Consider the following 27270-nt stretch of genomic DNA (forward strand, 5'->3'; position numbering starts at 1 on the left):
TAAATGAGTAAGAGGAAAATTACAGCTAAACACAAACACCGCAGAAAAATAGCCCTGGATCCAAACAGTAAGAAAATTTTAAAGTGCTGTGGTCACTAACGGCTAGATTACGAGTCTTGCGTTAAGCTGAAAAAGCAGCGTTAACACGTCCTAATGCTGCTTTTTCACTACCGCTGCTATTACGAGTCTTGCAGGTTTAGGGGCACCGCACACTTTTTTGGCCTTACCGCAAAATGACTTACGTAAACTTTGTAAACCCTTTTTTCTATGGGACTTCCATAGCGCTGGTATTACAAGTCTGTCCTGGGAGGCCAAAAGGTGAGCGGTACACCCTCTACCTCCAAGATCTGTAACGCATTCTAAAGTCAGTAGTTATGAGTTTTACGCCATAGCATAAAACTCATAACTAAAGTGCTAAAAAGTACACTAACACCCATAAACTACCTATTAACCCCTAAACCGAGGCCCTCCCACATCGCAAACACTATAATAACATTTTTAACCCCTAATCTGCCGCTCCGGTCATCGCCGCCACTAGAATAAACATATTAAGCCCTAAACCGCTGCACTCCCACCTCGCAAACACTAGTTAAATATTATTAACCTCTAATCTGCCGCCCCTAACATTGCCGCCACCTACATTATACTTAGTAACCCCTAATCTGCCACCCCTAACATCGCCGCCACTATATTAAATGTATTAACCCCTAAACCTAAGTCTAACCCTAACCCTAACACCCCCTAACAAATATAAGTTAAATAAATATAAATAAAATTACTATCATTAACTACATTATTCCTATTTAAAACTAAATACTTATCTATAAAATAAACCCGAAGCTAGCTACAATATAACTAATAGTTACATTGTAACTAGCTTAGGGTTTATTTTTATTTTACAGGCAAATTTGTATTTATTTTAACTAGGTAGAATAGTTATTAGTTGTTAACTATTTAATAACTACCTAGGTAAAATAAATACAAATTGACCTGTAAAATAAAACCTAACCTAAGTTACAATAACACTTAACACTACACTACAATTAAATAAATTAACTAAATTAAAAACAATTAAATAAATTAAATTAGATTAGCTACAACCCCCCCCCCACTAAAATACAGAAAATTAAAAACAAATTACAGATCTTTAAACTAATTACACCTAATCTAATAGCCCTATCAAAATAAAAAAGCTCCCCCCCCAAGTAAAAAAAAACCCTAGCCTAAACTAAACTATCAATAGCCCTTAAAAGGGCCTTTTGTGGGGCATTGCCCCAAAGTAATCAGCTCTTTTACCTAAAAAAATACAAACAACCCCCCCAACAGTAAAACCCACCACCCACACAACCAACCCCCCAAATAAAATACTAACTAAAAAACCTAAGCTCCCCATTGCCCTGAAGGGGCATTTGGATGGGCATTGCCCTTAAAAGGGCATTTAGCTCTATTGCAGCACAAAGCCCTAACCTAAAAAATAAACCCACCCAATATACCCTTAAAAAAACCTAACACTAACCCCCTGAAGATCGACTTACTGTTCTGAAGACCGGACATCCATCCTCAAGGAAGTGGCAGAAGTCTTCATCCAAGCCGGGCCGAAGTCCTTAACGAAGCCGGGAGAAGTCTTCATCCAAGCAGAGCGAAGTGGTCCTCCAGACGGGCAGAAGTCTTCATCCAGAGGGCATCTTCTATCTTCATCCATCCGACGCGGAGCGGGTCCATCTTCAAGACATCCGACGCAGAGCATCCTCTTCATCCGGATTCTTCTTACTGAATGACGTCATCCAAGATGGTGTCCAAGATGGCATCCCTTAGATTCCGATTGGCTGATAGAATTCTATCAGCCAATCGGAATTAAGGTAGAAAAAATCATATTGGCTGATGCAATCAGCCAATAGGATTAAAGTTCAATCCTATTGGCTAATCCAATCAGCCAATAGGATTGACCCCACATTCTATTGGCTGATTGGAACAGCCAATAGAATGCGAGCTCAATTCTGTTGGCTGATTGCATCAGCCAATAGGTTTTTTTCTACCTTAATTCCGATTGGCTGATAGAATTCTATCAGCCAATTAGAATCTAAGGGACGCCATATTGGATGAAGTCATTTAAAGGAACCATCATTCAGTAAGAAGACTCCGGATGAAGAGGATGCTCCACGTCGGATGTCTTGAAGATGGACCCGCTCCGCGTCGGATGGATGAAGATAGAAGATGTCATCTGGATGAAGACTTCTGCCCATCTGGAGGACCACTAATAAGTGTAAGATTAGGGGTGTTTAGACTCGGGGTTCATGTTAGGGTGTTAGGTGTAAACATAACTTTAGTTTCCCCATAGGAATCAATGGGGCTGCGTTACTGAGTTTTACGCTGCTTTTTTGCAGGTGTTAGACTTTTTCTCAGCTGGCTCTCCCCGTTGATTCCTATGGGGAAATCGTGCACGAGCACGCACGACCAGCTCACCGCTGACTTAAGCAGCGCTGGTATTGGAGTGCTGTATGGAGCTCAATTTTGCTCAACGCTCACTTCTTGCCTTTTAACGCCGGGTTTGTAAAAACCCATAATACCAGCGCTGTAGGTAAGTGAGCAGTGAGAAAAAACTGCTTGTTAGCACCGCATAGCTCCTAACGCAAAACTTATAATCTGTCTGTAAGGAATTAAGCTGAAACTAGAAGTGCACTAAGCAGAAAGTGCAGAATAGCTTAAATAGTTTTTTTCTTCACTCAGTAGAAACTAATCATATTTTTAAAATAATTGAACATTCACACATACAAATCCACACACATTTAATGTATACATCTTTTGAGCCCTTCCCAATCCAACACCTTGTCATCATATACCATATACCTTTACATTAGTGTTAAATACTTTCTTTTCAATAATAAACACATATTTTACTTTTAGTATGTAAGAGTATAATTATTTATTTTTATAGGTTTTACATATTTTTTATTTACTTTTATTTTAGCCCTAACGCTTTGCTTCAGGTCTACAGGCAAGCTTTTTTAGAGCAATGTTAAGCATGGTCGCATATCCATTAGAATTATACGGTGCGCTAAAAAGATTCTCTTGTAAGTCTTTTTAACCATTCACATCTAAAGCCAGATTGCGCTCCAATTGTAATAAGGGACATAGTTAACATTTGTTCAGGAGTTGCAGTGCCTCCATGTGTAGGTAGAACAAATAGAAATCACAAATAACTAAGTAATAATAAAATATATATGAAAAATGTAAACATAAAAAAGATATACAGCAGATACACCTGTAACAAGATATGTTACAGATTATCCTTAAGTTTATAAATATATTATTATATTATTATTATTTTGTTCACATTTCTTCCAAGAATTTTTGAAAGTATGTGAGACTTAGGTTTTGCCATTCAGGCAGAGATATTAAGGAAAAAGTCTTACGGGGGAGTAATGATTTTAATGTTATATTAATTATGTAGTTGTGAAGACATGGGGGTTAATTTATTAAAGTCTGGTGGACATGGTACGCTGTAGCGTATCATGTCCGCCAGACATCGCTGAATGCGGACAGCATACGCTGTCCATATTCAGCATTGCACCAGCAGCTCTAGTGAACTGCTTGTGCAATACCGCCCCCTGCAGATTAGCGGACAATCAGCCACTAGCAGGGGGTGTCAATCAGCCTGATCATATAGGATCGTGCGGATTGCTGTACGCAGCCTCAGAGGTGGTGTGTGAGTTAAGGAGCAGTGATCTATAGGCCGCTGCTTCTTAACTCCTGTTTCTGGCAAGCTTGAAGGCTCGCACGGAAACACAGTGAATTGGCCCAATTCGGCCAATAATAAATTGACCTCTGGGTGTTTATATAGATTTTAGTTTCTGTCCTAAAGACTAGCCCTATATAAGTTATATGTAATTATTCAGGGAGACATATCTCGCATTCCTGTTTTATTCTACTGAGCAGGCATGAGAGAGCATTGCATAAAATGTTTTACTGTAGTATTATTGCTTTAAAAGCTAGATTACAAGTAAAACTCAATAGATGGTGGAAGGTACGCTATCTTTTGAGCAACTTTGTACAAAGAACAATGCGTAATCTGGTATTACCAAAGCATCGTAATGTGGTTGAAACTTTTTTATTTTGCCCTATACTTTAAATGATTATTGCAGGGAGCGCTATTAGTGAGCTCATTGTGCTTGTATTACAAGTGGAGAGTCAAGTGTTGTGTTTGAGCACAATCCAAAATATTGCTGTAAAATTGAGAGTAAACCTATATTACTAATACAGAGCTACATAAAGAACTCCACTACTTGTGCACCAGCTTAGAGCATTCTTGGCTTAATGCACCATTGGCTTAGAGCACCTTCATCTTAGTGCCAGAGAGATATTTAACTTGAATTTTGCTGTGTTCCCCCGACATTATCTGAGAAATTTAGCTCAACTGCACTTTCTGACATGCAGATGTTAGCACACCCTAGAATAAAGCTTGAGTTCTAAAAATAACTTTGTATTTGTAATACAAGTGCAAAAAGTGAAGCACTATTGATTGCGCTTGTGCAATATTAATGCACAATAGCAGTAACATTTTTGCACTCCACTTGTAATCTAGGCCAAATTGTTTACTGTAATATCATCCTGATTATTTGTTTTAAACTTACAGGGAACGGAATAGCATGTTGTAGTGCATGTGACCAAAATTTCTGCAAAAATGGAGGAACCTGCATCAGAACTGGGGAATCTTGCACCCAGAAATGTATATGCCCTCCAGCCTTCAAGGATAGTGTCTGCACAGTTGCCGGCAACAATTTCCCAGCAGTACTTAAGAGTGGTAGGTGCTGAAATCAATGATCTGTGGTAAAGCTAATTTTATTCTTCTTTTCAGGGCTGAATGCTAGAATTGTTATATCATCTGTTTCTAGTAACAATTTTGGCCATTGCGCGTGGAATGGCAGGTCTCCTGTATTACAAGTCACGGCGGTATAGCTATACTGCAAGCGTTTTAGCCTGTAACGCAACTCACCATTCCGCACTCAAAAAATTACTTTTGAGTGTGGGATTTTCATAACGGCTAAAATGCTTGCGTTATGGTCTACTGTCGCAATCCATTCCGCGATCTGAGACCAGTAGTTGTGGATTTTGTGAAACAAAAATGTTTCACAAAACTCAACTAAAATGTTACAAAGTACACTAACACCCATAAACTACCAATTAACTCCTAAACCTCCACCTTCCCGCATCGCAAATACTATACATCTATTAACCCCTAATCCTCCGCCCACCCACATCGCCAACACTACATAAAGCTATCAACCCCTAAACCTCCAGCCCCCACATTGCTACTACTATAATAAAGTTGTTAACCCCCAAACTGCCGGCCCCCACATCGCTAATTCTATAATAAACATATTAACCCCTAAACCATTAGGCCCCCACATCGCTACTACTATAATAAATCTATTAACCCCTTAACCGCCGCACCCCCACATCGCAATCCACTAAATTAAACTATTAACCCCCTAAACCAACCCCTAAAACCCTAAACTAAACACCTCCCTAACTTTAAAATAAATTTACAATACAACTATCATGAAATAAATAAAACTTACCTGTGAAATAAAAATAAAAATTAAACTCTAAATAAACCTAACATAACTATTTTAAGAAAATTAACTACAAAATACCCTAAATTACAAAAAAAAACCTAAATTACAAGATTAAAATAACCTAACACTACGATTTTTTTTACACATTTAAAAAAACCTAAGACTTCGAAAAAAATAAATAAATCTAACATTACTAAAAAGAACAAACACTAAAATTACGAAAAATAAAAAAACACTAAGATGACAAAAAATAATAAACTAAATTATACAAAATAAAAAAATTATAAAAAAAATTATACCTAATCTTATAGCCCTATAAAAACAAAAAAGCCCCCCCACAAATATAAACACCCCCTAACCTAACAAAAAGCTACCAATAGCCCTTAAAAAGGCCTTTTGTAGGCCATTGCCCTAAGTTAAACAGTTTTTTTTACATTAAAAAATTACAAAGTCCCCCCTAACAGTAAAATCCCCCAACCAACCAATCCCCCAAAATAAAAAACCTAAGTCTGATAAAAACCTAAGCTACCCTTTGCCCCTAAAGGAGCATTTGTATGGGCATTGCCCTTAAAAGGGCATTGAGCTCTTTTACTGCCCATTGAAATAAAAAAGCCCTATTCTAAAAAAAAAACACCCCCAAAAAAAACAAAAAACTAACACTAACCCCAGGAAATCTACTCACAGTTCCTGAAGTCCAGAAATCCATCTTCATCAAGGCAGTGAGAAGTCTTCATCCAGGCGGCGACATCTTCATCCATCGCGGGGGCATCTTCTATCTTCATCCCGGTGGGGCGGAGCTGTGGCAGTGCGGAGCAGAGCTGTCCAGGACCGGCGGCGACATCCAGCGGGGAACGTCTTCTTCATGGGATTAACCACCGCACACTGAATCTTGAATGCAAGTTACCCCTTTTATATTGGGGTGCCGTTGCATTCCTATTGGCTGAAAAATTCAAATCAGCCAATAGGATGAGAGCTGCTTAAATAATATTGGTTGATTTGAACAGCCAATAAGATTTAAGCAGCTTTCATCCTATTGGCTGATTTGATTTTTTCAGCCAATAGGAATTTAACGGTACCCCAATATAAAAGGGGTACCCTGCATTCAAGATTCAGTGTGGGGTGGTCGATCGCATGAAGAGGACATTCCCTGCTGGATGTCGCCACGGTCCTGGACAGCTCCGCGTCACCGGGATGAAGATAGAAGATGCCCCTGCGATGGATGAAGACTTCTTGCCGCCTGGATGATGATTTCTCGCCGCCTGGATGAAGTTGGATGAAAGATGGACTTCAGTAACTGTGAAAAGATTTCCTGGGGTTAGTGCTATGTTTTTTTGGATGTTTTTTTTTTTTAGAATAGTGCTTTTTTATTTTAATGGGCAGTAAAAGAGCTGATTGCCCTTTAAGTGCAATGCCCATACAAATGCCCCTTAGGACAATGCCCTACAAAAGGCCCTTTTAAGGGCTATTGGTAGTTTATTGTTAGGTTAGGGGGTGTTTTTATTTTGGGGGTTTTATAGGGCTATTAGATTAGGTGTAATATTTATTATTTTGGACTATTTTGTTTATTATTTTTTGTAATCTTAGTGGTTCTTATTTTTTGTCATTTTAGTGGTTTTTTTTGGTAATGTTAGATTTTTACATTTGTAATATTTTTTTTTTTATTTGTAGTTTATTTTCTTTTCTTAAAATAGTTATGCTAGGTTTATTTATAGTTTAATCTTATTTCTTTTTATTTCACAGGTAAGTTTTTATTTATTTTAAGACAGTTATATTGTAAATGTAATTTAAAGTTAGGGGGTGTTAGGTTTAGGGGTTAATAGTTTCATTTAGTGATATGCGATGTGGGAGGGGGCGCGGTTTAGAGGTTAATATGTTTAGTTTAGTTTTAGCAGTGTTGGGGGCCGGCGGTTTAGGGGTTAATAACTTTTATAGTAGTAGTGATGTGGGGGGCTGGCGGTTTAAGGGTTAATAAGTTTATTTAGTGTCGGGGCAGCGGTTTAGGGGTTAATAGGTTTATTTAGGTGTTAGCAATGAGGGGGGTGGTGGTTTATGTGTTAATCGCTTTATTTAGTGTTGGTGATCTCAGGGGATGGCGGATTATGGGTATTTAGACTAGGGGTTTATGTTAGGGTGTTAGGTTTTAACGTAACTTTCTTTTCCCCATAGACATTAAAGGGACAGTCTACACCAGAATTTTTATTGTTTTAAAAGATAGATAATCCCTTTATTACCCATTTCCCAGTTTTGCATAACCAACACAGTTATAATAATATACTTTTAACCTCTGTGATTATTTTGTATCTAAGCCTCTGCAAACTGCCCCTTTTTTCAGTTCTTTTGACAGACTTGCAGTCTAGCCAATCAGTGCCTGCTCCCAGATAACTTCTCGTGCACGAGCACAGTGTTATCTATATGAAATACGTGAACTAACACCCTCTAGTTATGAAAAACTGTTAAAATGCAATCTGAAAGAGGTGGGCTTCAAGGTCTAAGAAATTAGCATATGAACCTCCTAGGTTAAGCTTTCAACTAAGAATAAAAGTAAATTGGAAAATTGTTTAAAATTACATGCTCTATCTGAATCATGAAAGTTTATTTTGGCCTAGACTGTCCCATTAATGGGGATTGTGTTACGATGATCGCCATTTCACGATCGCAGGTGATAATTTTTTTCTAACACTTTCTCTCCATTGATGTCTATGGGGGAAAGCGTGCATGAGCACGTCAAGTCAGGCCTTGGGTTTTGTGCGGTATGGAGCTTAATGCACCATACCGCACAAAAAAAGAAGGTTTTTCAGTAGCTTCTAATGGCAGCGCTATGGAGTGTTCAATACCGCTAATTTTTTTTGCATTATTTACACACCTGGTTTAGCGCACATCTTGTAATCTTGCTGATAGTTTTTCTCATACTGTATTTTATTCTATAGATAGTTTAATAAATATTCCATATCTTATTTTCAGGTACACGAAACAGAACAATCATTTTAAGTCTTCAATCTAAACAAAATGTCTCACAACAGGAAGCACGTACAAAGGTACTACTTATGTTTAAATAAGGCAGCCATTACTTGTGAATACTAGTTACCACCAAGTGCAAAAGATAGCTAAACTGTTTATAATACATATGGTACATGTTGTGTAGGGAGCAATATCTACTTAAAGATTCATGCAGTTCCAGCCTCATCAGTTATTCTGTTATTCTACTTAATCAACTGATTCATTAAATTGTACTAATTTCTTAATGGAACAGTGTATTGTAAAATTAGTTTAATGTTCCTACAATGTTATACCAGCTGCAGAGTTAAACATGTATGGGAAATTGCTTCTTTAGGTTTATGTTCATATATGAAATAACTGTCTGCTAAAATCAAACACAATCAAATGGACTGTGCCTGTAGAGAAATCAGATTTTATTAATCTATTATCTATCTATCTATCTATCTATCTAGCTATCTATCTTCTATCTCCACCCCCTTAAATCCTCCTTACTTTCTCTCTATATATATACACTGTGTCCCACCCCTCATTAGGAGTGTGATTTCTTCCAGACTTTCTTGTTTATACAGCTTTTCCATAACAAGTACATATTAGAATGCACAGTAAACAGGCAAAAACAGTTATTTAAAATGACAAAAATAAAGTTGAAAGATCTATTTGTAAAAATTGAATATAATCCAGCAGGTAAACTAGATCACTGGGAACACATTAATAGGGAGAAACAAAAAGACAGAGTACACTGTCCCTTTCAGCGAATCAGCTGCATAGACTTGCATGGGAACTGTTAAAGTTAGAGAGGTTAAAGACTAGATTGGACTTTACCAAATCCAGCCCTTATTACCCAGACCAGTTTTTTTTTCATTAACTTGGATAAGAACAGTTTAGTTAACCATGCTTAGGGCCTAATATTCAAAAGCTCCCCGCCATTAAGAGAAATCATGCAAAATCTTTAGGATTTGTTTTAGACCTTATATTGAAATGTAGGTGTCTCTCCTTCACATTAAGGACCCTGTATAGTGAGATAAACATCTTTAAAACGTAAGCTTGTGTTTCTAGCACTTGTTTAGGGACCTCTCCATACTGACGAGATGCCTTAGATCATCTCGCCTGAGCGGGGAGCTTTTGAATATCAGTCCCTTACTGTGAAGCTGATCATGTGACCTAAGCATACAACTTCAGAATGTAAATCTAGCCTTTAGTGGGTCCTGAAGAACTTTTATTGAATTTTGCCGTCTGAGCAGCATTACCTTATAGTAAGAAATACAGTAAAGTAATCCATTTTAGGAACAGACTTCATAGATGGAACCAAAGCAATGTGACACTGATAATATTCTTTGCTGGATCTTTTGTAGATCAGGGGCAAATTGTAACTGCAGCAAAGTTTCCTGAAATATGAGTTAAGCTTGAGATTGGTAGCAGAACAGTATGAATGATACAATAAGAGAGAGTTAATATCTGAACTCTTTGTATAAGTGGTTGTACCACTGAATTAGCTGGAGACAATCTAGAAACCCTAACATAGTCAAGTACTTTAAAGCAGATCAGGTTTACTGCAATACAATAGGAAGTATACAAGAACGAGTCAGTAACTTTGCCAGGGTCTGGTACCTTTAAGAAGTCAGAGTTCTCAGCAGTACAGTAGGGAGCACACATGGAGCTAGAGTACAGTAACTTTACCTTTCAGAGCCAAGAAAGTTTGAAAGTATCCAAAATAAATATGAATGTTTTTGACAATAATGAATACTGCAGAAAGTAATTGTCAGTCTAAGATTAAATTTCCAACTCACTGTGCTGCCTCTGGTAATGCAGTGTCCCATCCAAGTAGACCACATATCCAGGAAATCTGGTGCAGACCATAAATACACAAGACAGGTGTGGGGAATCAATGAGAGTCCGAGTAAAAGATTGTTAAGGTGAGGTGAAGCAATTGCATATTTGACACCACTAAGCATAGCAATAATAAACATATATAAAAACAAAATGTATTTAGAACATTTAAAAAACACATGAAGAATGTGTGGAATTTAATTTAACTCAGCAGGAGATACAGCCTGTCATGTTTTGCTCTTTCTTTGAGATATCTGGCTTCAATATGCAACTGCTTTACCTCATCTTATAATTGGACTCTCATTAACGTTTGTACCCCACAGGTAATATGGATTTACAGTAACTTTACCAGGGTTTAATATCATTAGTATTAGTTCACAGCAGTACAGCAGGGAGCAAACAGGAGATAATGTGGTAACAAGCCAGGGTCAGAGCCTCAGTTAAAATAGAAGAGTAGACAGGAACACTAAAGGGATTGATCGCAATCCTTTAGAAAAATGCAACAAAATATTTACCTATGTAGACCTTAAAGGGACATTAAACACTTTGAGATGGTAATATGGTAATACAAAATGATAAATTGTATATAATAAAACAACTCTGCAATATACTTTTATTATTTATTTTGTCCTCTTTGCCTGTAATTCCATTCTGAAATTGTGAGCTTTTCAGTTCCTGTTAGAAATGGAAGTGCAGAACACTGTTAAATCCAGCACAACCATTGGCTGCACACTCTAGTGACCTATTTATAACTGACCCTAATTGGCCACAGCAGAGAAGGTAACACAAGTTACAACATGGCAGCTCCCAGTGTTTTTTAGACACTAAAACTTTACACATATTTTGTCACTTTTTAAACAACTAATGAAACTTTAAAAAATGCATCTACATGTTAGTCAGGGACTAATCTTTTCTTTGAATGCATCATTCTATCTAGCATTTATTTAGTGTTTAATGTCCCTTTAATGGTGATTTTCTGTATGAAAATAAACCCCTAAATCAGGCACCACAGGCACAAATATCCATGTGCCAACTGAGCAGCTACTCGGGATCTTTCAAGTGCTGCTTGACCACAAGCCCTACAAGCCATGTGCAAGGTGCGGAAATGCTGTATCTTCTCAGGCAGGGAAAGTTTAGGATGTTTAAGCTACAGGTAACACATAATAAGTTCAGCACCACACAAGGGCCGTCACCTGTCGTGTTTCATGGCACTTCATCAGTACTTTAGTACACTGACATACTTATTTTACCATGTGAGATGATGGCCCTTGTGTGATGCTGAACTTATTGTGTTCCCCCTTCACCAGCCAGCCCTGTCTGTAGGACATCACTAGCCCTCACCACCCTTGCACAACAGCCTTGTGCATGTATGTCCCCTAGGACCATAGTTCTCAATGACTGGCAGGCTCTGGGGAGGAATGAAAACAACTTTGCAAAGAGAAGCTATTTAGATGATCATTTTACACAGTAATGTGCTTTTAATAAATTATTAGAGGAATGTAGTTTTCCAAAAATAAAAATGGAATAATAGGATAAGATAGTGCTGAAAATCCCTTTAACTACAGATTCACACAACAAAGGATTGAACCATGTTGGTTGTTATTTCAGCTCACTTGTGGTTATAAATCTATATTTCTATATTTTGGAATGAAATTACAAAAGTTCAATAAATTGCAAAAATGTATCCCTTAAAAAAAGTCCTAAACTAACTAAACAGTTCTTTCCAATCTCTTTAGGTTAAAGAGGAAATGGAAACCCTTTCAATAAAAGAGTTCAAAGATGTGAAGTCTTCATTTCCAATGTAAGTGTATATTTTAAAGTAATTTAACACTTTTCTTATTGAGAATGCAGATATTTTTCTTATAATTTCACATTTTCCCTTTGACAGGTATATTGGATAAGGGTAATTTTTTTTGCTTTGTGTAATGATGCTATTTTCTTATCATCTTACAAAAATATTGTAACCTCCTGAGTTATTGAAATTTATGCTACTTTTTTTTTCTCTTGTAGTGAACGTTTTCCTGTAAATATTACCGCAGAATTTACATATATTGCTAATCGTACAGCAATATCAATACTAAATGATTCAGCAGTGGGACTGATAAATAAGGCCCCTAAAACAAGAGCTGAAAAAAATATTACAATAGAAAGTGCTTATGAAGGTGACAGATGTGAGTATTTGCAATAACATATGACAATATCCCCTCACTGATTTACTGCAACACCTGTGTGCATTAGATTAGCTTAACAAGTGCAGGAAACAGATATTATATATGTTCTTAATTATTATAGCAGCATGTGATATTTAATGAATGCCCAAGCAAAAACTATATATATCAATAGGATTGTGAGATGATATTTATGCCAAAAGCAAATTAACCCTTTGGGTAACAATGTTTTTCTTTTTAGTGACTTTAGAAGAACTGACAGACGCATTCACCTGTGATTTAAATGGATATAAAGGGTACAGACTGAACACTGAAACCTTTCAATGCGAGTCAGAATGTGATAAATGTAAAAACGATGCCAGTTGTGATCACCTGGAAACTGGGATAATATGCAGGTGTGTGCACGTGATTTATGTATGTTTATTGCATTGTAAATATATCAGCAATTAACCACTGCATTGTGAAATAACTGTTTTAAAAACATTTAAAGGGACAGTAAATACTTTGAGATAGTAATATAAAATGATAAATTGTATATTTTAAAAAAACTTTGCAATATACTTTTATTATTTATTTTGTCCCCCTTTCCTGTAATTTCATTCCGACAATTGTGTGCTTTTCAGTTCCTGTTAAGAAGTGCTGAACATTGTTATATTCCACATGGTCATTGACTGCATACTCTAGTGACTTATTTATAATTGTCCCTAATTGGGCAGCACCCATTGCTTTATAGGCACTAAAATGTAATTAAACTTTAAACAAATCCATCTACATGTTACTGTCACACTAATCTTTTCTTTAAATGCTTAATTTTATCTAGAATTTATTTAGTATTTAATGTCCCTTTAAACCTGTGATTTTGTTAGCAACATTTGTTATTGTTTTAATATAAATGAGCGCCTAAAAAAATCAAGCAATCACTGCGTAAAATGTTAGTGTCTCATATATATGTGTGTGTGTGTGTATTTGTATGTATATACATATATATTATTATTTTTTAAGTATTTTTTTTTTCTGCTATGCATAATGAAATATGGCAATTTAATTTTGGTTTCAATGTCCCTGTAATAAGCCTTGTTTCCTCTGTCTCAGGTGCAAGCCTTTCACAATGTACACCACATCGGGGGATTATTGTGAGACCCTCTCTATGAACCTGAATGCTTTCTTTGGGATATTGTTTGGCGCACTGGCTTTCCTCTTCCTTCTTATGATCGGTGTTGGACTTGCTATCTACTTCTGTCGCAAGAAGAAGAGAAATATCGCTGATGATACGGAACAGTAAGTAACACGTGCAGCTGTATTAACATATGTTATCTTAAAGAGACCTTTTTTAAACAAACCAATGGAATTTTTGCTCTCACTAATGTCAGCGCACTTCTGTAATCATGACTGGTGTAAAAAGTTTACAAGTACAATTTGCACATATATACCAGGTATCTACATATAGAAGTTTGTTCCAGCTACATGTGATTAATCTTGATTAAGAGATTTGTTATCTGCATTTGTATTTGCACTAATCTGTTAGAGATTAAAGCAACACTTATTGTAGAATTTCTTTCATTCATTGTTGTAAAATGGATTAATGATTTTGTGCTGTACAGAGCTTTAATTGACAGGCTATTACATTAATTAAAATGGGAAATCAAGATAGCCCTAACAACTGTTCAACAACCAATAAAATGTTCAGCATGGTGAGCAAGTAATCAAAAATGTTAGCCAATTTAAGATATTATGCATGACAAATACCATTTTTATACAATTTTAAAGTTAGATAGCTGTATATATTGATTGCATCCTAGTAGTTTCTCCCATTTTCTTCTACTTCCAACATGAAACATAGAGTAAGTCTGTAATCCAAAGAATATATTGATTTTAAAATGCTCTAGTTATCAACATCACAGAAACAGTGCAACACCCTGGGCTCTGTGTCGGTCCAAGAACCATCCTTAGAGCATGATATTAAGGACGGGAGACCATCTTCTATTACCTATTCCCAACTTCCCTTTTAACCCTCTATCTCCCATTATTACTCCCTCTTTGCCCAGCATAGAGAACTGGGCTTGTGGAAATGCACTGTCTTGTAAATTCTGTCCAGCTGGGACCTCTGAGGTTTGGGATTGCAACAGCAATGCTTGTGGGTGCCCCTTCAGCAGGCCCTAGAGCTGCCACTGTCTATGAGAGGCCTAAACAGACAGTTCCCTAGAATTTCCAAGACTGGGATAGACTTAGGCTGACCATATTGCCGCTTTAAAAAGGGACACATATGAAAAATACATATGTCAGGGCTGTTTTCAGGGCTGTTTAAAGAAATGGTTTTGTATAAGAACCCTCACATATGTATTTTTCATATGTGTTCCTTCTTAAAGCGGCAATATGGTCAGCCTAGATAGACTCCATTCTCTGTAATTACTGTGTGAGTCTATACAGCCAACTCCCTCTAGTTCTCCCATTTCCATAGACTAAGATAAGCCTTTGGGGAAGGGTGGGTTGGAATGTACGTAGGTCTCTGTTATTGGTGAGTTTTGCATTCAGAATTTTGAAGCCATTACTGTCAGACATGATCCCTCTGTTTAGTAGCTGATCAGTTTAGTTCATCAATCTGCACTGTCCTATAGTATATGATACTCTATATGATATGTTTTCCCTTTCTCATTGCAGGTTTTACAATACAGAGTTTAAGTGGAAATCATCACCATTTTCATGTAAGTAGTCTGCACTTTTCTTCTTCCCTCTGCATACTAAATCATTATATGAATCCCCTCTCTGCCAGAAAACATTACTTATCAGCTCCCTTCTATCACTTTCACAGCCTTTAAAAAGATGAGAGAATCAACAATACCATCTTTAACCACGTCAGAAACAAAGGAACCACATCTAGTTAGCTGGAAACCTAACCTGGAGAAAGTTGACAGTTCAAAAGAGGTATAAATCAAGTTTTCTGTGAATCTTCAGCATTTAACTCTAATTACATTTTTATTGCACAGTGTCCTGTAAAATAGTTTTCCCCTTAATGTGTTTACAATTTTGTACCGGCTGAGGAGTAAAAAATGTGATGGAAATGGCTAAATTAGGTATATTTTTGCACATAAAATAGCTGACTCTGCTAGATAAAACCACCACTCAATCAAATGGGCTCAACTTGCAGGGAGAGCAAACATTTTAGCTTATCTCTCCATATTTACTCACAATCTTCTTTATTTTATACATTGAATACAATGTCAGACAAATAATTTGAGAGAATCTCTCTGTATTACCTCCCACTGGGACTGTGGCTTTTAAACCTTCTTGTTTGCTTACCTTCTCTATAACCAGTACTTAAGTATTGATATTTCTTTCCTAAGACATGGAGAGTCCACGACGTCATTCCAATTACTAGTGGGATATTCACTCCTGGTGAGCAGGAAGAGGCAAAGAGCACCCCAGCAAAGCTGTTAAGTGTCACTTCCCTTACCCAGAACCCCCAGTCTTCTTTGACTCTGTCAACGGAGGATGTAAAGTTGGTGTCTGAAGATTTTATCCCTTTTTTGGGTACTTTTCCCTGCGAGCAAGGATTGGGGTTTAGCTGTGTCCACATCAATCTCTTGAGTAAGAGTAAGTGGTTGCTTTTAAGCAGTTAGAAAGTGGTGAGGTTGTCCTTGCTTTGTTTTCTAACATAATTGCTACCCTAGTTATAGAAAGCCAGAGTTGGTTACTCTGTTCTTTCTTTTTTTACAGGTCTCTGTAAGGAGTAAGTGTCCTTTCGCGCCTTGTGAGCTGTCTTCCTGTCTGACAGCTGGATTTGCAGGTAAGTGCTTTTGCCTCCTAGGTACTGGAGACTTGCACTATATATTTCTGCATTGGATTTCTGGGACATATAAAAATCTTTTATGGAGCGTTTGTTCTGCGCAGGGTAGAGGCACGTTTAGGTATGTGGAGACTAAGGGGTTAATATCGTCCCTTGTTGTTTATGGGATGATAACTCTGGGGCTCAAGAGGTTTTTTTTTTTGTTTTTTTTTATTTATTTACTGAGGAGGATGGCATAATTGTCTTACTTTTATCAGGATTTGTGATTACGGCTCAATTTTCACTGTACTGTGTCAATCTTCTCTGGGAGACGCGCACTTTAATATTATTGCACAGTTCCTTTTGAGCCGGTCATGTGACTGTCGGCTTTTCCGCTGGAGACTCTGAGCGGAGCGGCGTAGTGCCGATGCGAGAGCTTTCCCTGTGAGGTGAAGAAGTGACTTGTTTGTCGATCTATGCAAGTTGTTGAGATAGCTGGTAAAGGTGCAGATAGGGACTGTCTGAGGTGTAGAGGCGCAATATTTATAATTTTTACTTAGTGTTTTTTTGGTGCTCTAAAGCTAAATGGCGAGATTATGAGTTTTGCGTTAGCCTTAAAAAGCAGCGTTGAGAGGTCCCAATGCTGCTTTTTATCTAACGCTGGTATTACGAGTCTGACAGGTAGAGGCTCTATCGCTCACTTTTCTTCCGCGACTCGAGGCTACCGCAAATATAAATACCGAGGCCCCCCACATCGCAAACACTATAAAAAAATTATTTAACCCCTAATCTGCCGACCGGACATCACCGCCACCTACATTATCCCTATGAACCCCTAATCTGCTGTCCCTAATATCGCCGACACCTACATTATATTTTTTAACCCCTAATCTGCCGCACCCAACGTCGCCGCCACTTACCTATACTTATTAACCCCTAATCTGCCGACCGGACATCGCCGCCACTATAATAAATGTATTAACCCCTAAACTGCTGCACTCCCGCCTCGCAAACACTATAATAAATTTTATTAACCCATAATCTGCCCTCCCTAACATCGCCGCAACCTACTTACAATTATTAACTCCTAATCTCCCGCCCCTAATGTCGCCGCTACTACAATAAAGTTATTAACCCCTAAACCTAAGTCTAACCCTAACCCTAACACCCCCCTAAGTTAAATATAATTAAAATAAAACGAAATAAATTTACTTTAATTAAATAAATTATTCCTACATAAAAATAAATACTTACCTATAAAATAAACCATACATTGTAGCTATTTTAGGATTTATTTTTATTTTACAGGCAACTTTGTATTTATTTTAACTAGGTACAATAGCTATTAAATAGTTAATAACTATTTAATAGCTACCTAGTTAAAATAATTACAAAATTACCTGTAAAATAAATGCTAACCTAAGTTACAAATACACCTAACACTACACTATCAATAAATTAATTAAATAAATTAACTACAATGATCTAAACTAAAATACAATTAAATAAACTAAACTATATTACAAAAAAAACAAACACTAAATTACAAAAATTAAATAAATATTACAAGAATTTTAATCCAATTACACCTAATCTAAGCCCCCTAATAAAATAAAAAAGCCCCCCAAAATAATAGAATTCCCTACCCTATACTAAATTATAAAAGTAATCAGCTCTTTTACCAGCCCTTAAAAGGGCTTTTTGTGGGGCATTGCCCCAAAGTAATCAGCTCCTTTACCTGTAAAATAAAATACAAGACCCCCTCCCAACATTACAACCCACCACCCACACACTCCTACTCTTAAACCCACCCGATCCCCCCTTAAATAAAACCTAACACTACCCCATTGAAGATCACCCTAACTTGAGCCGTGTTCACCCAGCCGGGCACCGATAGGCCAAAAGGGGACATCCGGAGCGGCAGAAGTCTTCATCCGATCGGGGCAGAAGAGGTCCTACATCCAGCAGAAGTCTTCATCCAAGCGGCATCTTCGATCTTCATCCATCCGATCTTCATAATCAGCCAATCGGATTGAAGTTCAATCCGGTTGGCTTATTGGATCAGCCAATAGAATGCAAGGTCAATTCTATTGGCTGATCCAATAAACCAATCAGATTGAACTTCAATCCGATTGGCTGATTACATCAGCCAATCAGATTTTTCCTACCTTAATTTCGATTGGCTGATAGAATCCTATCAGCCAATTGGAATTCGAGGGACGCCATCTTGGATGACGTCATTGAAAGGAACCTTCATTCGTCGTTAGTCATCGGGAAGAAGAGGATGCTCCGTGTCGGATGTCTTGAAGATGGACCCGCTCCGTGCCGGATGGATGAAGATAGAAGATGCCGCTTGGATGAAGACTTCTGCTGGATGGAGGACCTCTTCTGCCCCAATCGGATGAAGACTTCTGCCGCTCTTTTGGCCCATCGGTGCCCGGCTGGGTGAACACGGCTCAAGGTAGGGTGATCTTCAATGGGGTAGTGTTAGATTTTTTTAAGGTGGGATCGGGTGGGTTTTAGAGTAGGGGTGTGTGGCTGTGGGTTGTAATGTTGGGGGGGTCTTGTATTTTATTTTACAGGTAAAAGAGCTGATTACTTTGGGGCAATGCCCCACAATAAGCCCTTTTAATGGCTGGTAAAAGAGCTGATTACTTTTGTAATTTAGTATAGGGTAGGGAATTTTATTATTTTGGGGGGCTTTTTTATTTTATTAGGGGGCTTAGATTAGGTGTAATTAGATTAAAAATCTTGTATTATTTTTTTAATTTTTGTCATTTAGTGTTTGTTTTTTTGTAATATAGTTTAGTTTATTTAATTGTATTTTAGTTTAGATCATTGTAGTTAATTTATTTAATGAATTTATTGATAGTGTAGTGTTAGGTATATTTGTAACTTAGGTTAGGATTTATTTTACAGGTAATTTTGTAATTATTTTAACTAGGTAGCTATTAAATAGTTATTAACTATTTAATAGCTATTGTACCTAGTTAAAATAAATACAAAGTTGCCTGTAAAATAAATATAAATCCTAAAATAGCTACAATGTAACTATTAGTTATATTGTAGCTATCTTATGGTTTATTTTATAGGTAAGTATTTATTTTTAAATAGGAATAATTTATTTAATTTTAGTAAATTTATTTCTCTTGTTAAGTGTAGTCAGTCCACGGGTCATCCATTACTTATGGGATTATATCTCTTCCCTAACAGGAAGTGCAAGAGGATCACCCAAGCAGAGCTGCTACATAGCTCCTCCCCTCTACGTCATATCCAGTCATTCTCTTGCACCTAACTAAAGATAGGACGTGTGAGAGGACTGTGGTGTTTTAAACTTAGTTTTTATTTCTTCAATCAAAAGTTTGTTATTTTAAACGGCACCGGAGTGTGTTGTTTGTTCTCAGGCAGCAGTAGAAGAAGAATCTGCCTGAGTTTTCTATGATCTTAGCGGACGTAACTAAGATCCACTTGCTGTTCTCGTCCATTCTGAGGAGTGAGGTAACTTCAGAACAGGGGATAGCATGCAGGGCCCACCTGCAAGGAGGTATGTGCAGTAAATTATTTTCTAAGGAATGGAATTGACTGAGAAAATACTGCTAATACCGATGTCATGTAAGTGCAGCCTTAAATGCAGTAGTAGCGACTGGTATCAGGCTGATAAGTATGTATGTATACACTGAAGTATTTTTCTAGGGAATGGAATTTCACTTAGAAAATACTGTTTATACTGAAGTAATATCTGAGCCTTCACTGCAGTGAAAGTGACTGGCAGCAGGCTTATTAATAACACTTCATAACTTTAAATTATAAAACGTTTACTGGCATGTTAATCGTTTTTTCTGAGGTACTTGGTGATAAAACTTTATGGGCATGATTTTTACCACATGGCTGTCGTTTTTTCTGCATAAAAACAGTTTACTGTGCTTCCCCACTGTTGTAATATGAGTGGGAGGGGCCTATTTTAGCGCTTTGTTGCGCAGTAAAAATTCAGTCACAGTCTTCCTATTTCTTCCTCCATGATCCAGGACGTCTCTACAGAGCCCAGGGGTCTCCAAAACTAGTTTTGAGGGAGGTAATCAGTCACAGCAGACCTGTGACAGTGTGTTTGACTGTGATAAAAACGTTTATTATTACAATTGTTATCCGTTTTGGGTATTAAGGGGTTAATCATCCTTTTGCTGGTGGGTGCAATCCTCTGCTAACTTTACATTTTCTGTAAAAATTTGGTTGCTTTAACTAATTTGGTTCATTGTTAATTCAACTGTGTCATCTTTTTATGTTTCTTAAAGGCGCAGTAGCGTTTTTTATATAGCTTGTAAATTTATTTAAAAGTTTTTTCCAAGCTTGCTAGTGTTATTGCTAGTCTGTTTAAACGTGTCTGACACAGATGAATCTGTTTGTTCACTATGTTTAAAGGCCAATGTGGAGCCCAATAGAAATTTGTGCACTCAATGTATAGATGTCACTTTAAATAAAAGTCAAACTTTATATGTTAAGAAATTATCACCAGACAATGAGGGGGAAGTTATGCCGACTAACTCTCCTCACGTGTCAGTACCTTCGCCTCCCGCTCAGGAGGTGCGTGATATTGTGGCGCCAAGTACATCAGGGCGGCCCATACAAATCACTTTGCAAGACATGGCTACTGTTATGACAGAAGTACTATCTAAATTGCCAGAATTAAGAGGTAAACGCGATCACTCTGGAGTAAGAACAGAGCGCGCTGATAATAGTAGAGCCATGTCTGATACTGCGTCACAATTTGCAGAACATGAGGACGGAGAGCTTCATTCTGTGGGTGACGGGTCTGATCCAGGTAAACTGGATTCAGAGATTTCAAATTTTAAATTTAAGCTTGAGAACCTCCGCGTATTACTAGGGGAGGTATTAGCGGCTCTGAATGATTGTAACACGGTTGCAATTCCAGAGAAAGTATGTAGGCTGGATAAATATTTTGCGGTACCGGTGTGTACTGACGTTTTTCCTATACCTAAAAGGCTTACAGAAATTGTTAACAAGGAGTGGGATAGACCCGGTGTGCCCTTTTCACCCCCTCCTATATTTAGAAAAATGTTTCCAATAGACGCCACCACACGGGACCTATGGCAGACGGTCCCTAAGGTGGAGGGAGCAGTTTCTACTTTGGCTAAGCGCACCACTATCCCGGTGGAGGATAGCTGTGCTTTTTCAGATCCAATGGATAAAAAGTTAGAGGGTTACCTTAAGAAAATGTTTGTTCAACAAGGTTTTATATTACAACCCCTTGCATGCATCGCGCCTGTCACTGCTGCGGCGGCATTCTGGTTTGAGTCTCTGGAAGAGACCTTTAGCACAGCTCCGTTGGATGAAATTATGAACAAGCTTAAAGCCCTTAAGCTAGCTAACTCATTTATTTCTGATGCCGTAGTACACTTAACCAAACTTACGGCTAAGAACTCCGGATTCACCATTCAAGCGCGCAGAGCGCTGTGGCTTAAATCCTGGTCAGCTGATGTGACTTCTAAATCTAAATTGCTTAATATTCCTTTCAAAGGGCAGACCTTATTCGGGCCCGGCTTGAAAGAAATTATCGCTGACATTACTGGAGGTAAGGGCAATGCTCTGCCTCAAGACAGGGCCAAACCAAAGGCTAAACAGTCTAATTTACGTGCCTTTCGTAACCTCAAGGCAGGAGCAGCATCAACTTCCTCCGCTCCAAGACAGGAAGGAGCTGTTGCTCGCTACAGACAGGGCTGGAAAGCTAACCAGTCCTGGAACAAGGGCAAGCAGGCCAGGAAACCTGCTGCTGCCCCTAAGACAGCATGAAGTGAGGGCCCCCTATCCGGAAACGGATATAGTGGGGGGCAGACTTTCTCTCTTTGCCCAGGCTTGGGCAAGAGATGTCCAGGATCCCTGGGCGTTGGAGATCATATCTCAGGGTTATCTTCTGGACTTCAAAGCTTCTCCTCCACAAGGGAGATTTCATCTTTCAAGGTTATCAGCAAACCAAATAAAGAAAGAGGCGTTTCTACGCTGTGTACAAGACCTCTTACTAATGGGGGTGATCCACCCAGTTCCGTGGTCGGAACACGGGCAAGGATTCTATTCAAATCTGTTTGTGGTTCCCAAGAAAGAGGGAACCTTCAGACCAATCTTGGACTTAAAGATCCTAAACAAATTCCTAAGAGTTCCATCGTTCAAAATGGAAACTATTCGAACCATCCTACTCATGATCCAAGAGGGTCAGTACATGACCACAGGGGATTTAAAGGATGCCTACCTTCACATACCGATTCACAAGGATCATTACCGGTATCTAAGATTTGCCTTCCTAGACAGGCATTACCAGTTTGTAGCTCTTCCCTTCGGGTTAGCTACAGCTCCAAGAATCTTTACAAAGGTTCTGGGCTCTCTTCTGGCGGTACTAAGACCGCGAGGCATAGCGGTGGCTCCGTACCTAGACGACATTCTGATACAAGCGTCAAGTTTTCAAACTGCCAAGTCTCATACAGAGATAGTTCTGGCATTTCTAAGGTCGCATGGGTGGAAGGTGAACGTAGAAAAGAGTTTTCTATTGCCACTTACAAGAGTTCCCTTTCTAGGGACTCTTATAGATTCTGTAGAAATGAAAATTTACCTGACGGAGGCCAGGTTATCAAAACTTCTAAATGCTTGCCGTGTCCTTCATTCCATTCAACACCCGTCAGTGGCTCAGTGCATGGAGGTAATCGGCTTAATGGTAGCGGCAATGGACATAGTACCATTTGCGCGCCTGCATCTCAGACCGCTGCAATTGTGCATGCTAAGTCAGTGGAATGGGGATTACTCAGATTTGTCCCCTCTGCTAAATCTGGATCAAGAGACCAGAGATTCTCTTCTATGGTGGCTTTCTCGGCCACATCTGTCCAAGGGGATGCCCTTCCGCAGGCCAGATTGGACGATTGTAACAACAGACGCCAGCCTTCTAGGTTGGGGCGCAGTCTGGAATTCCCTGAAGGCTCAGGGATCATGGACTCAGGAGGAGAGTCTCCTCCCAATAAACATTCTGGAGTTAAGAGCAATTTTCAATGCTCTTCTGGCTTGGCCTCAGTTAGCAACTCTGAGGTTCATCAGGTTTCAGTCGGACAACATCACGACTGTGGCTTACATCAACCATCAAGGAGGAACCAGGAGTTCCCTAGCGATGTTGGAAGTCTCAAAGATAATTCGCTGGGCAGAGTCTCACTCTTGCCACCTGTCAGCGATCCACATCCCAGGTGTGGAGAACTGGGAGGCGGATTTTCTAAGTCGCCAGACCTTTCATCCGGGGGAGTGGGAACTTCATCCGGAGGTCTTTGCCCAACTGCTTCATCGTTGGGGCAAACCAGATCTGGATCTCATGGCGTCTCGCCAGAATGCCAAGCTTCCTTGTTACGGATTTAGGTCCAGGGACCCGGGAGCGGTGCTGATAGATGCTCTGACAGCACCTTGGGTCTTCAACATGGCTTATGTGTTTCCACCATTCCCGATGCTTCCTCGATTGATTGCCAGGATCAAACAGGAGAGAGCATCAGTGATTCTAATAGCGCCTGCGTGGCCACGCAGGACCTGGTATGCAGATCTAGTGGACATGTCATCCTGTCCACCATGGTCTCTGCCTCTGAGACAGGACCTTCTGATGCAGGGTCCTTTCAAACATCCAAATCTAATTTCTCTGAGGCTGACTGCATGGAGATTGAACGCTTGATTCTATCAAAGCGTGGATTCTCGGAGTCAGTTATTGATACCTTAATACAGGCTAGGAAACCTGTTACCAGGAAAATTTACCATAAAATATGGCGTAAATATTTATATTGGTGCGAATCCAAGAGTTACTCATGGAGTAAGGTTAGGATTCCTAAGATATTGTCTTTTCTACAAGTGGGTTTAGAAAAGGGTTTATCTGCTAGTTCGTTAAAGGGACAGATTTCAGCTCTGTCTATTCTTCTGCACAAACGTCTGGCAGAAGTTCCAGACGTTCAGGCTTTTTGTCAAGCTTTGGCTAGGATTAAGCCTGTGTTTAAGACTGTTGCTCCGCTGTGGAGCTTAAACTTAGTTCTTAACGTTCTGCAAGGCGTTCCGTTTGAACCCCTTCATTCCATCGATATCAAGCTGTTATCTTGGAAAGTTCTGTTTTTGATGGCTATTTCCTCGGCTCGGAGAGTCTCTGAGTTATCTGCCCTACATTGTGACTCCCCTTATCTGATTTTTCATTCAGACAAGGTAGTTCTGCGTACTAAACCTGGGTTCTTACCTAAGGTAGTCACTAACAAGAATATCAATCAAGAGATTGTTGTTCCATCATTGTGTCCTAACCCTTCTTCAAAGAAGGAACGACTTTTGCACAATCTGGACGTCGTCCGTGCCCTGAAATTTTATTTGCAGGCAACTAAAGATTTTCGTCAAACTTCTTCCCTGTTTTTCGTTTATTCTGGACAGAGGAGAGGTCAAAAAGCTTCGGCTACCTCTCTCTCTTTTTGGCTTCGTAGCATAATACGTTTAGCCTATGAGACTGCTGGACAGCAGCCTCCTGAAAGGATTACAGCTCATTCTACTAGAGCTGTGGCTTCCACTTGGGCCTTTAAGAATGAGGCCTCTGTTGAACAGATTTGCAAGGCTGCAACTTGGTCTTCACTTCACACTTTTTCAAAATTTTACAAATTTGACACTTTTGCTTCTTCGGAGGCTGTTTTTGGGAGAAAGGTTCTACAGGCAGTGGTTCCTTCCGTGTAAAGATCCTGCCTTGTCCCTCCCGTCATCCGTGTACTTTTAGCTTTGGTATTGGTATCCCATAAGTAATGGATGACCCGTGGACTGACTACACTTAACAAGAGAAAATATAATTTATGCTTACCTGATAAATTCATTTCTCTTGCAGTGTAGTCAGTCCACGGCCCACCCTGTTTTTTACGGCAGGTCTAAATTTTAATTAAACTCCAGTCACCACTGCACCCTATAGTTTCTCCTTTCTCGTATGGTTTCGGTCGAATGACTGGATATGACGTAGAGGGGAGGAGCTATGTAGCAGCTCTGCTTGGGTGATCCTCTTGCACTTCCTGTTAGGGAAGAGATATAATCCCATAAGTAATGGATGACCCGTGGACTGACTACACTACAAGAGAAATGAATTTATCAGGTAAGCATAAATTATATTTTTTTTTATTTAAATTATATTTTACTTAGGGGGGTGTTAGGGTTAGGGTTAGACTTAGGTTTAGGGGTTAATAACTTTATTATAGTAGCGGCGACGTTGGGGCGGTAGATTAGGGGTTAATAATTGTAGGTAGGTTGCGGCGATGTTAGGGAGGGCAGATTATGGGTTAATAAAATTTATTATAGTGTTTGCGAGGCGGGAGTGCGGCGGTTTAGGGGTTAATACATTTATTATAGTGGCGGCGATGTCCGGTCGGCAGATTAGGGGTTAAGTGTAGGTAGGTGGCGGCGACGTTGGGTGCGGCAGATCAGGGGTTAATAAATATAATATAGGTGTCGGCGATGTTGGGGGCAGCAGATTAGGGGTTAATAAGTGTAAGATTAGGGGTGTTTAGACTCAGGGTTCATGTTAGGGTGTTAGGTGTAGACTTAGAAAGTGTTTCCCCATAGGAAACAATGGGGCTACGTTAGAAGCTGGACGCTGCTTTTTTGCAGGTGTCCAGAGCGGCAGATTAGGGGTTAATAGTATAATGCAGGTGTCAGCAATAGCGGGGGCGGCAGATTAGGGGTTAATAAGTGTAAGATTAGGGGTGTTTAGACTCAGGGTTCATGTTAGGGTGTTAGGTGTAGACTTAGAAAGTGTTTCCCCATAGGAAACAATGGGGCTACGTTAGAAGCTGGATGCTGCTTTTTTGCAGGTGTTAGGTTTTTTTTCAGCCGTCTCAGCCCCATTGTTTCCTATGGGGAAATCGCGCACGAGCACGTTTTTCCAGCTTACCGCAACCGTAAGCAGCGCTGGTATTGAGGGTTGAAGTGGAGCTAGATTTGGCTCAAAGATCACTTTTCTGAGGCTAATGCAGCCATTCAGAAAACTCGTAATACCAGTGTTGTCTTAAGGGAGCGCTGGAAAAAAAAGGATTGTTAGCCCCGCAAGTTTTTACCAATAAAACTTGTAATCTAGGCGAAAGTCTGTTATTCTTAAAGTGACGGTTGTTATTTTTTTAATTTGTGGTCATTCCTTTAATTAGGGAAATTATTTGGCTATGGACACTGAACAGGAGGAGTCTGTTCCTTTTGATAAATGTTTATTATGCTTAGAGGCCCAAATTGTTTTGCCTATGCAGTTTTGCTCCTCATGTTTAGATTCTCTCCCCATAAACATCTTGGAGTTGAGAGTGATCGTCAATGCCCTTATGGCTTGGCTTCAGTTGTCTTTAGCCTGGTTTATCAGATTCCAGTCGGACAACATCACCTCTGTGGCTTACATCAACCACCAGGGAGGAACTTGGCCATGAAGGAGGTGGCTCGGATTATTCAGTGGGCAGAAGCTCACAATTGTCTTCTATCTGCCATTCACATTCCAGGAGTGGACAAATGGGAGGCAGACTTTCTGAGCAGACATACCTTTCATCCTGGGGAGTGGGCTCTCCATCCGGAGGTGTTCTCCAGGTTAACCCTCAAGTGGGGGGTGCGGGAGTTGGATCTGATGGCGTCTGGTCAGAACATCAAGCTTCCAAAGTACGGTTCAAGGTCAAGGTATCCTCAGGCCGCCCTTATACATGCTCTGCCAGTTCCTTGGGACTTCGGTCTAGCATATCTGTTTCCTCCGTTTACGCTCCCTCCACAGGTCATTGCTCGTATCAAACAGGAGAGAGCGTCTGTAATTCTAATAGCTCCTGCTTGGCCTCGCAGGATCTGGTTTGTAGACCTAGTAAGGATGTCATCTCTTCCTCCTTGGAGGTTACCTCTGAGGAAGGACCTTCTAACTCAGGGTCTGTTCCTCTATTCA

General features: G+C 39.2%; 1 protein-coding gene across 1 annotated transcript in view; it reads left to right on the forward strand.

Annotated features, from left to right (window-relative positions):
* The window catches only part of LOC128657533 (uncharacterized), a 162107-nt gene that overhangs the window by 131152 nt on the left and 3685 nt on the right, over positions 1 to 27270 (forward strand). Inside the window, exons 47-54 of the mRNA XM_053711906.1 lie at positions 4634 to 4801; positions 8538 to 8611; positions 12137 to 12201; positions 12411 to 12571; positions 12810 to 12963; positions 13661 to 13846; positions 15227 to 15270; positions 15378 to 15490. Coding sequence (XP_053567881.1) covers positions 4634 to 4801; positions 8538 to 8611; positions 12137 to 12201; positions 12411 to 12571; positions 12810 to 12963; positions 13661 to 13846; positions 15227 to 15270; positions 15378 to 15490 — 965 coding nt within the window. The remainder of the gene's footprint in view (positions 1 to 4633; positions 4802 to 8537; positions 8612 to 12136; positions 12202 to 12410; positions 12572 to 12809; positions 12964 to 13660; positions 13847 to 15226; positions 15271 to 15377; positions 15491 to 27270) is intronic.

The sequence above is a fragment of the Bombina bombina genome, chromosome 4 (genome assembly GCF_027579735.1).
Source record: "Bombina bombina isolate aBomBom1 chromosome 4, aBomBom1.pri, whole genome shotgun sequence".
Taxonomy (NCBI): domain Eukaryota; kingdom Metazoa; phylum Chordata; class Amphibia; order Anura; family Bombinatoridae; genus Bombina; species Bombina bombina.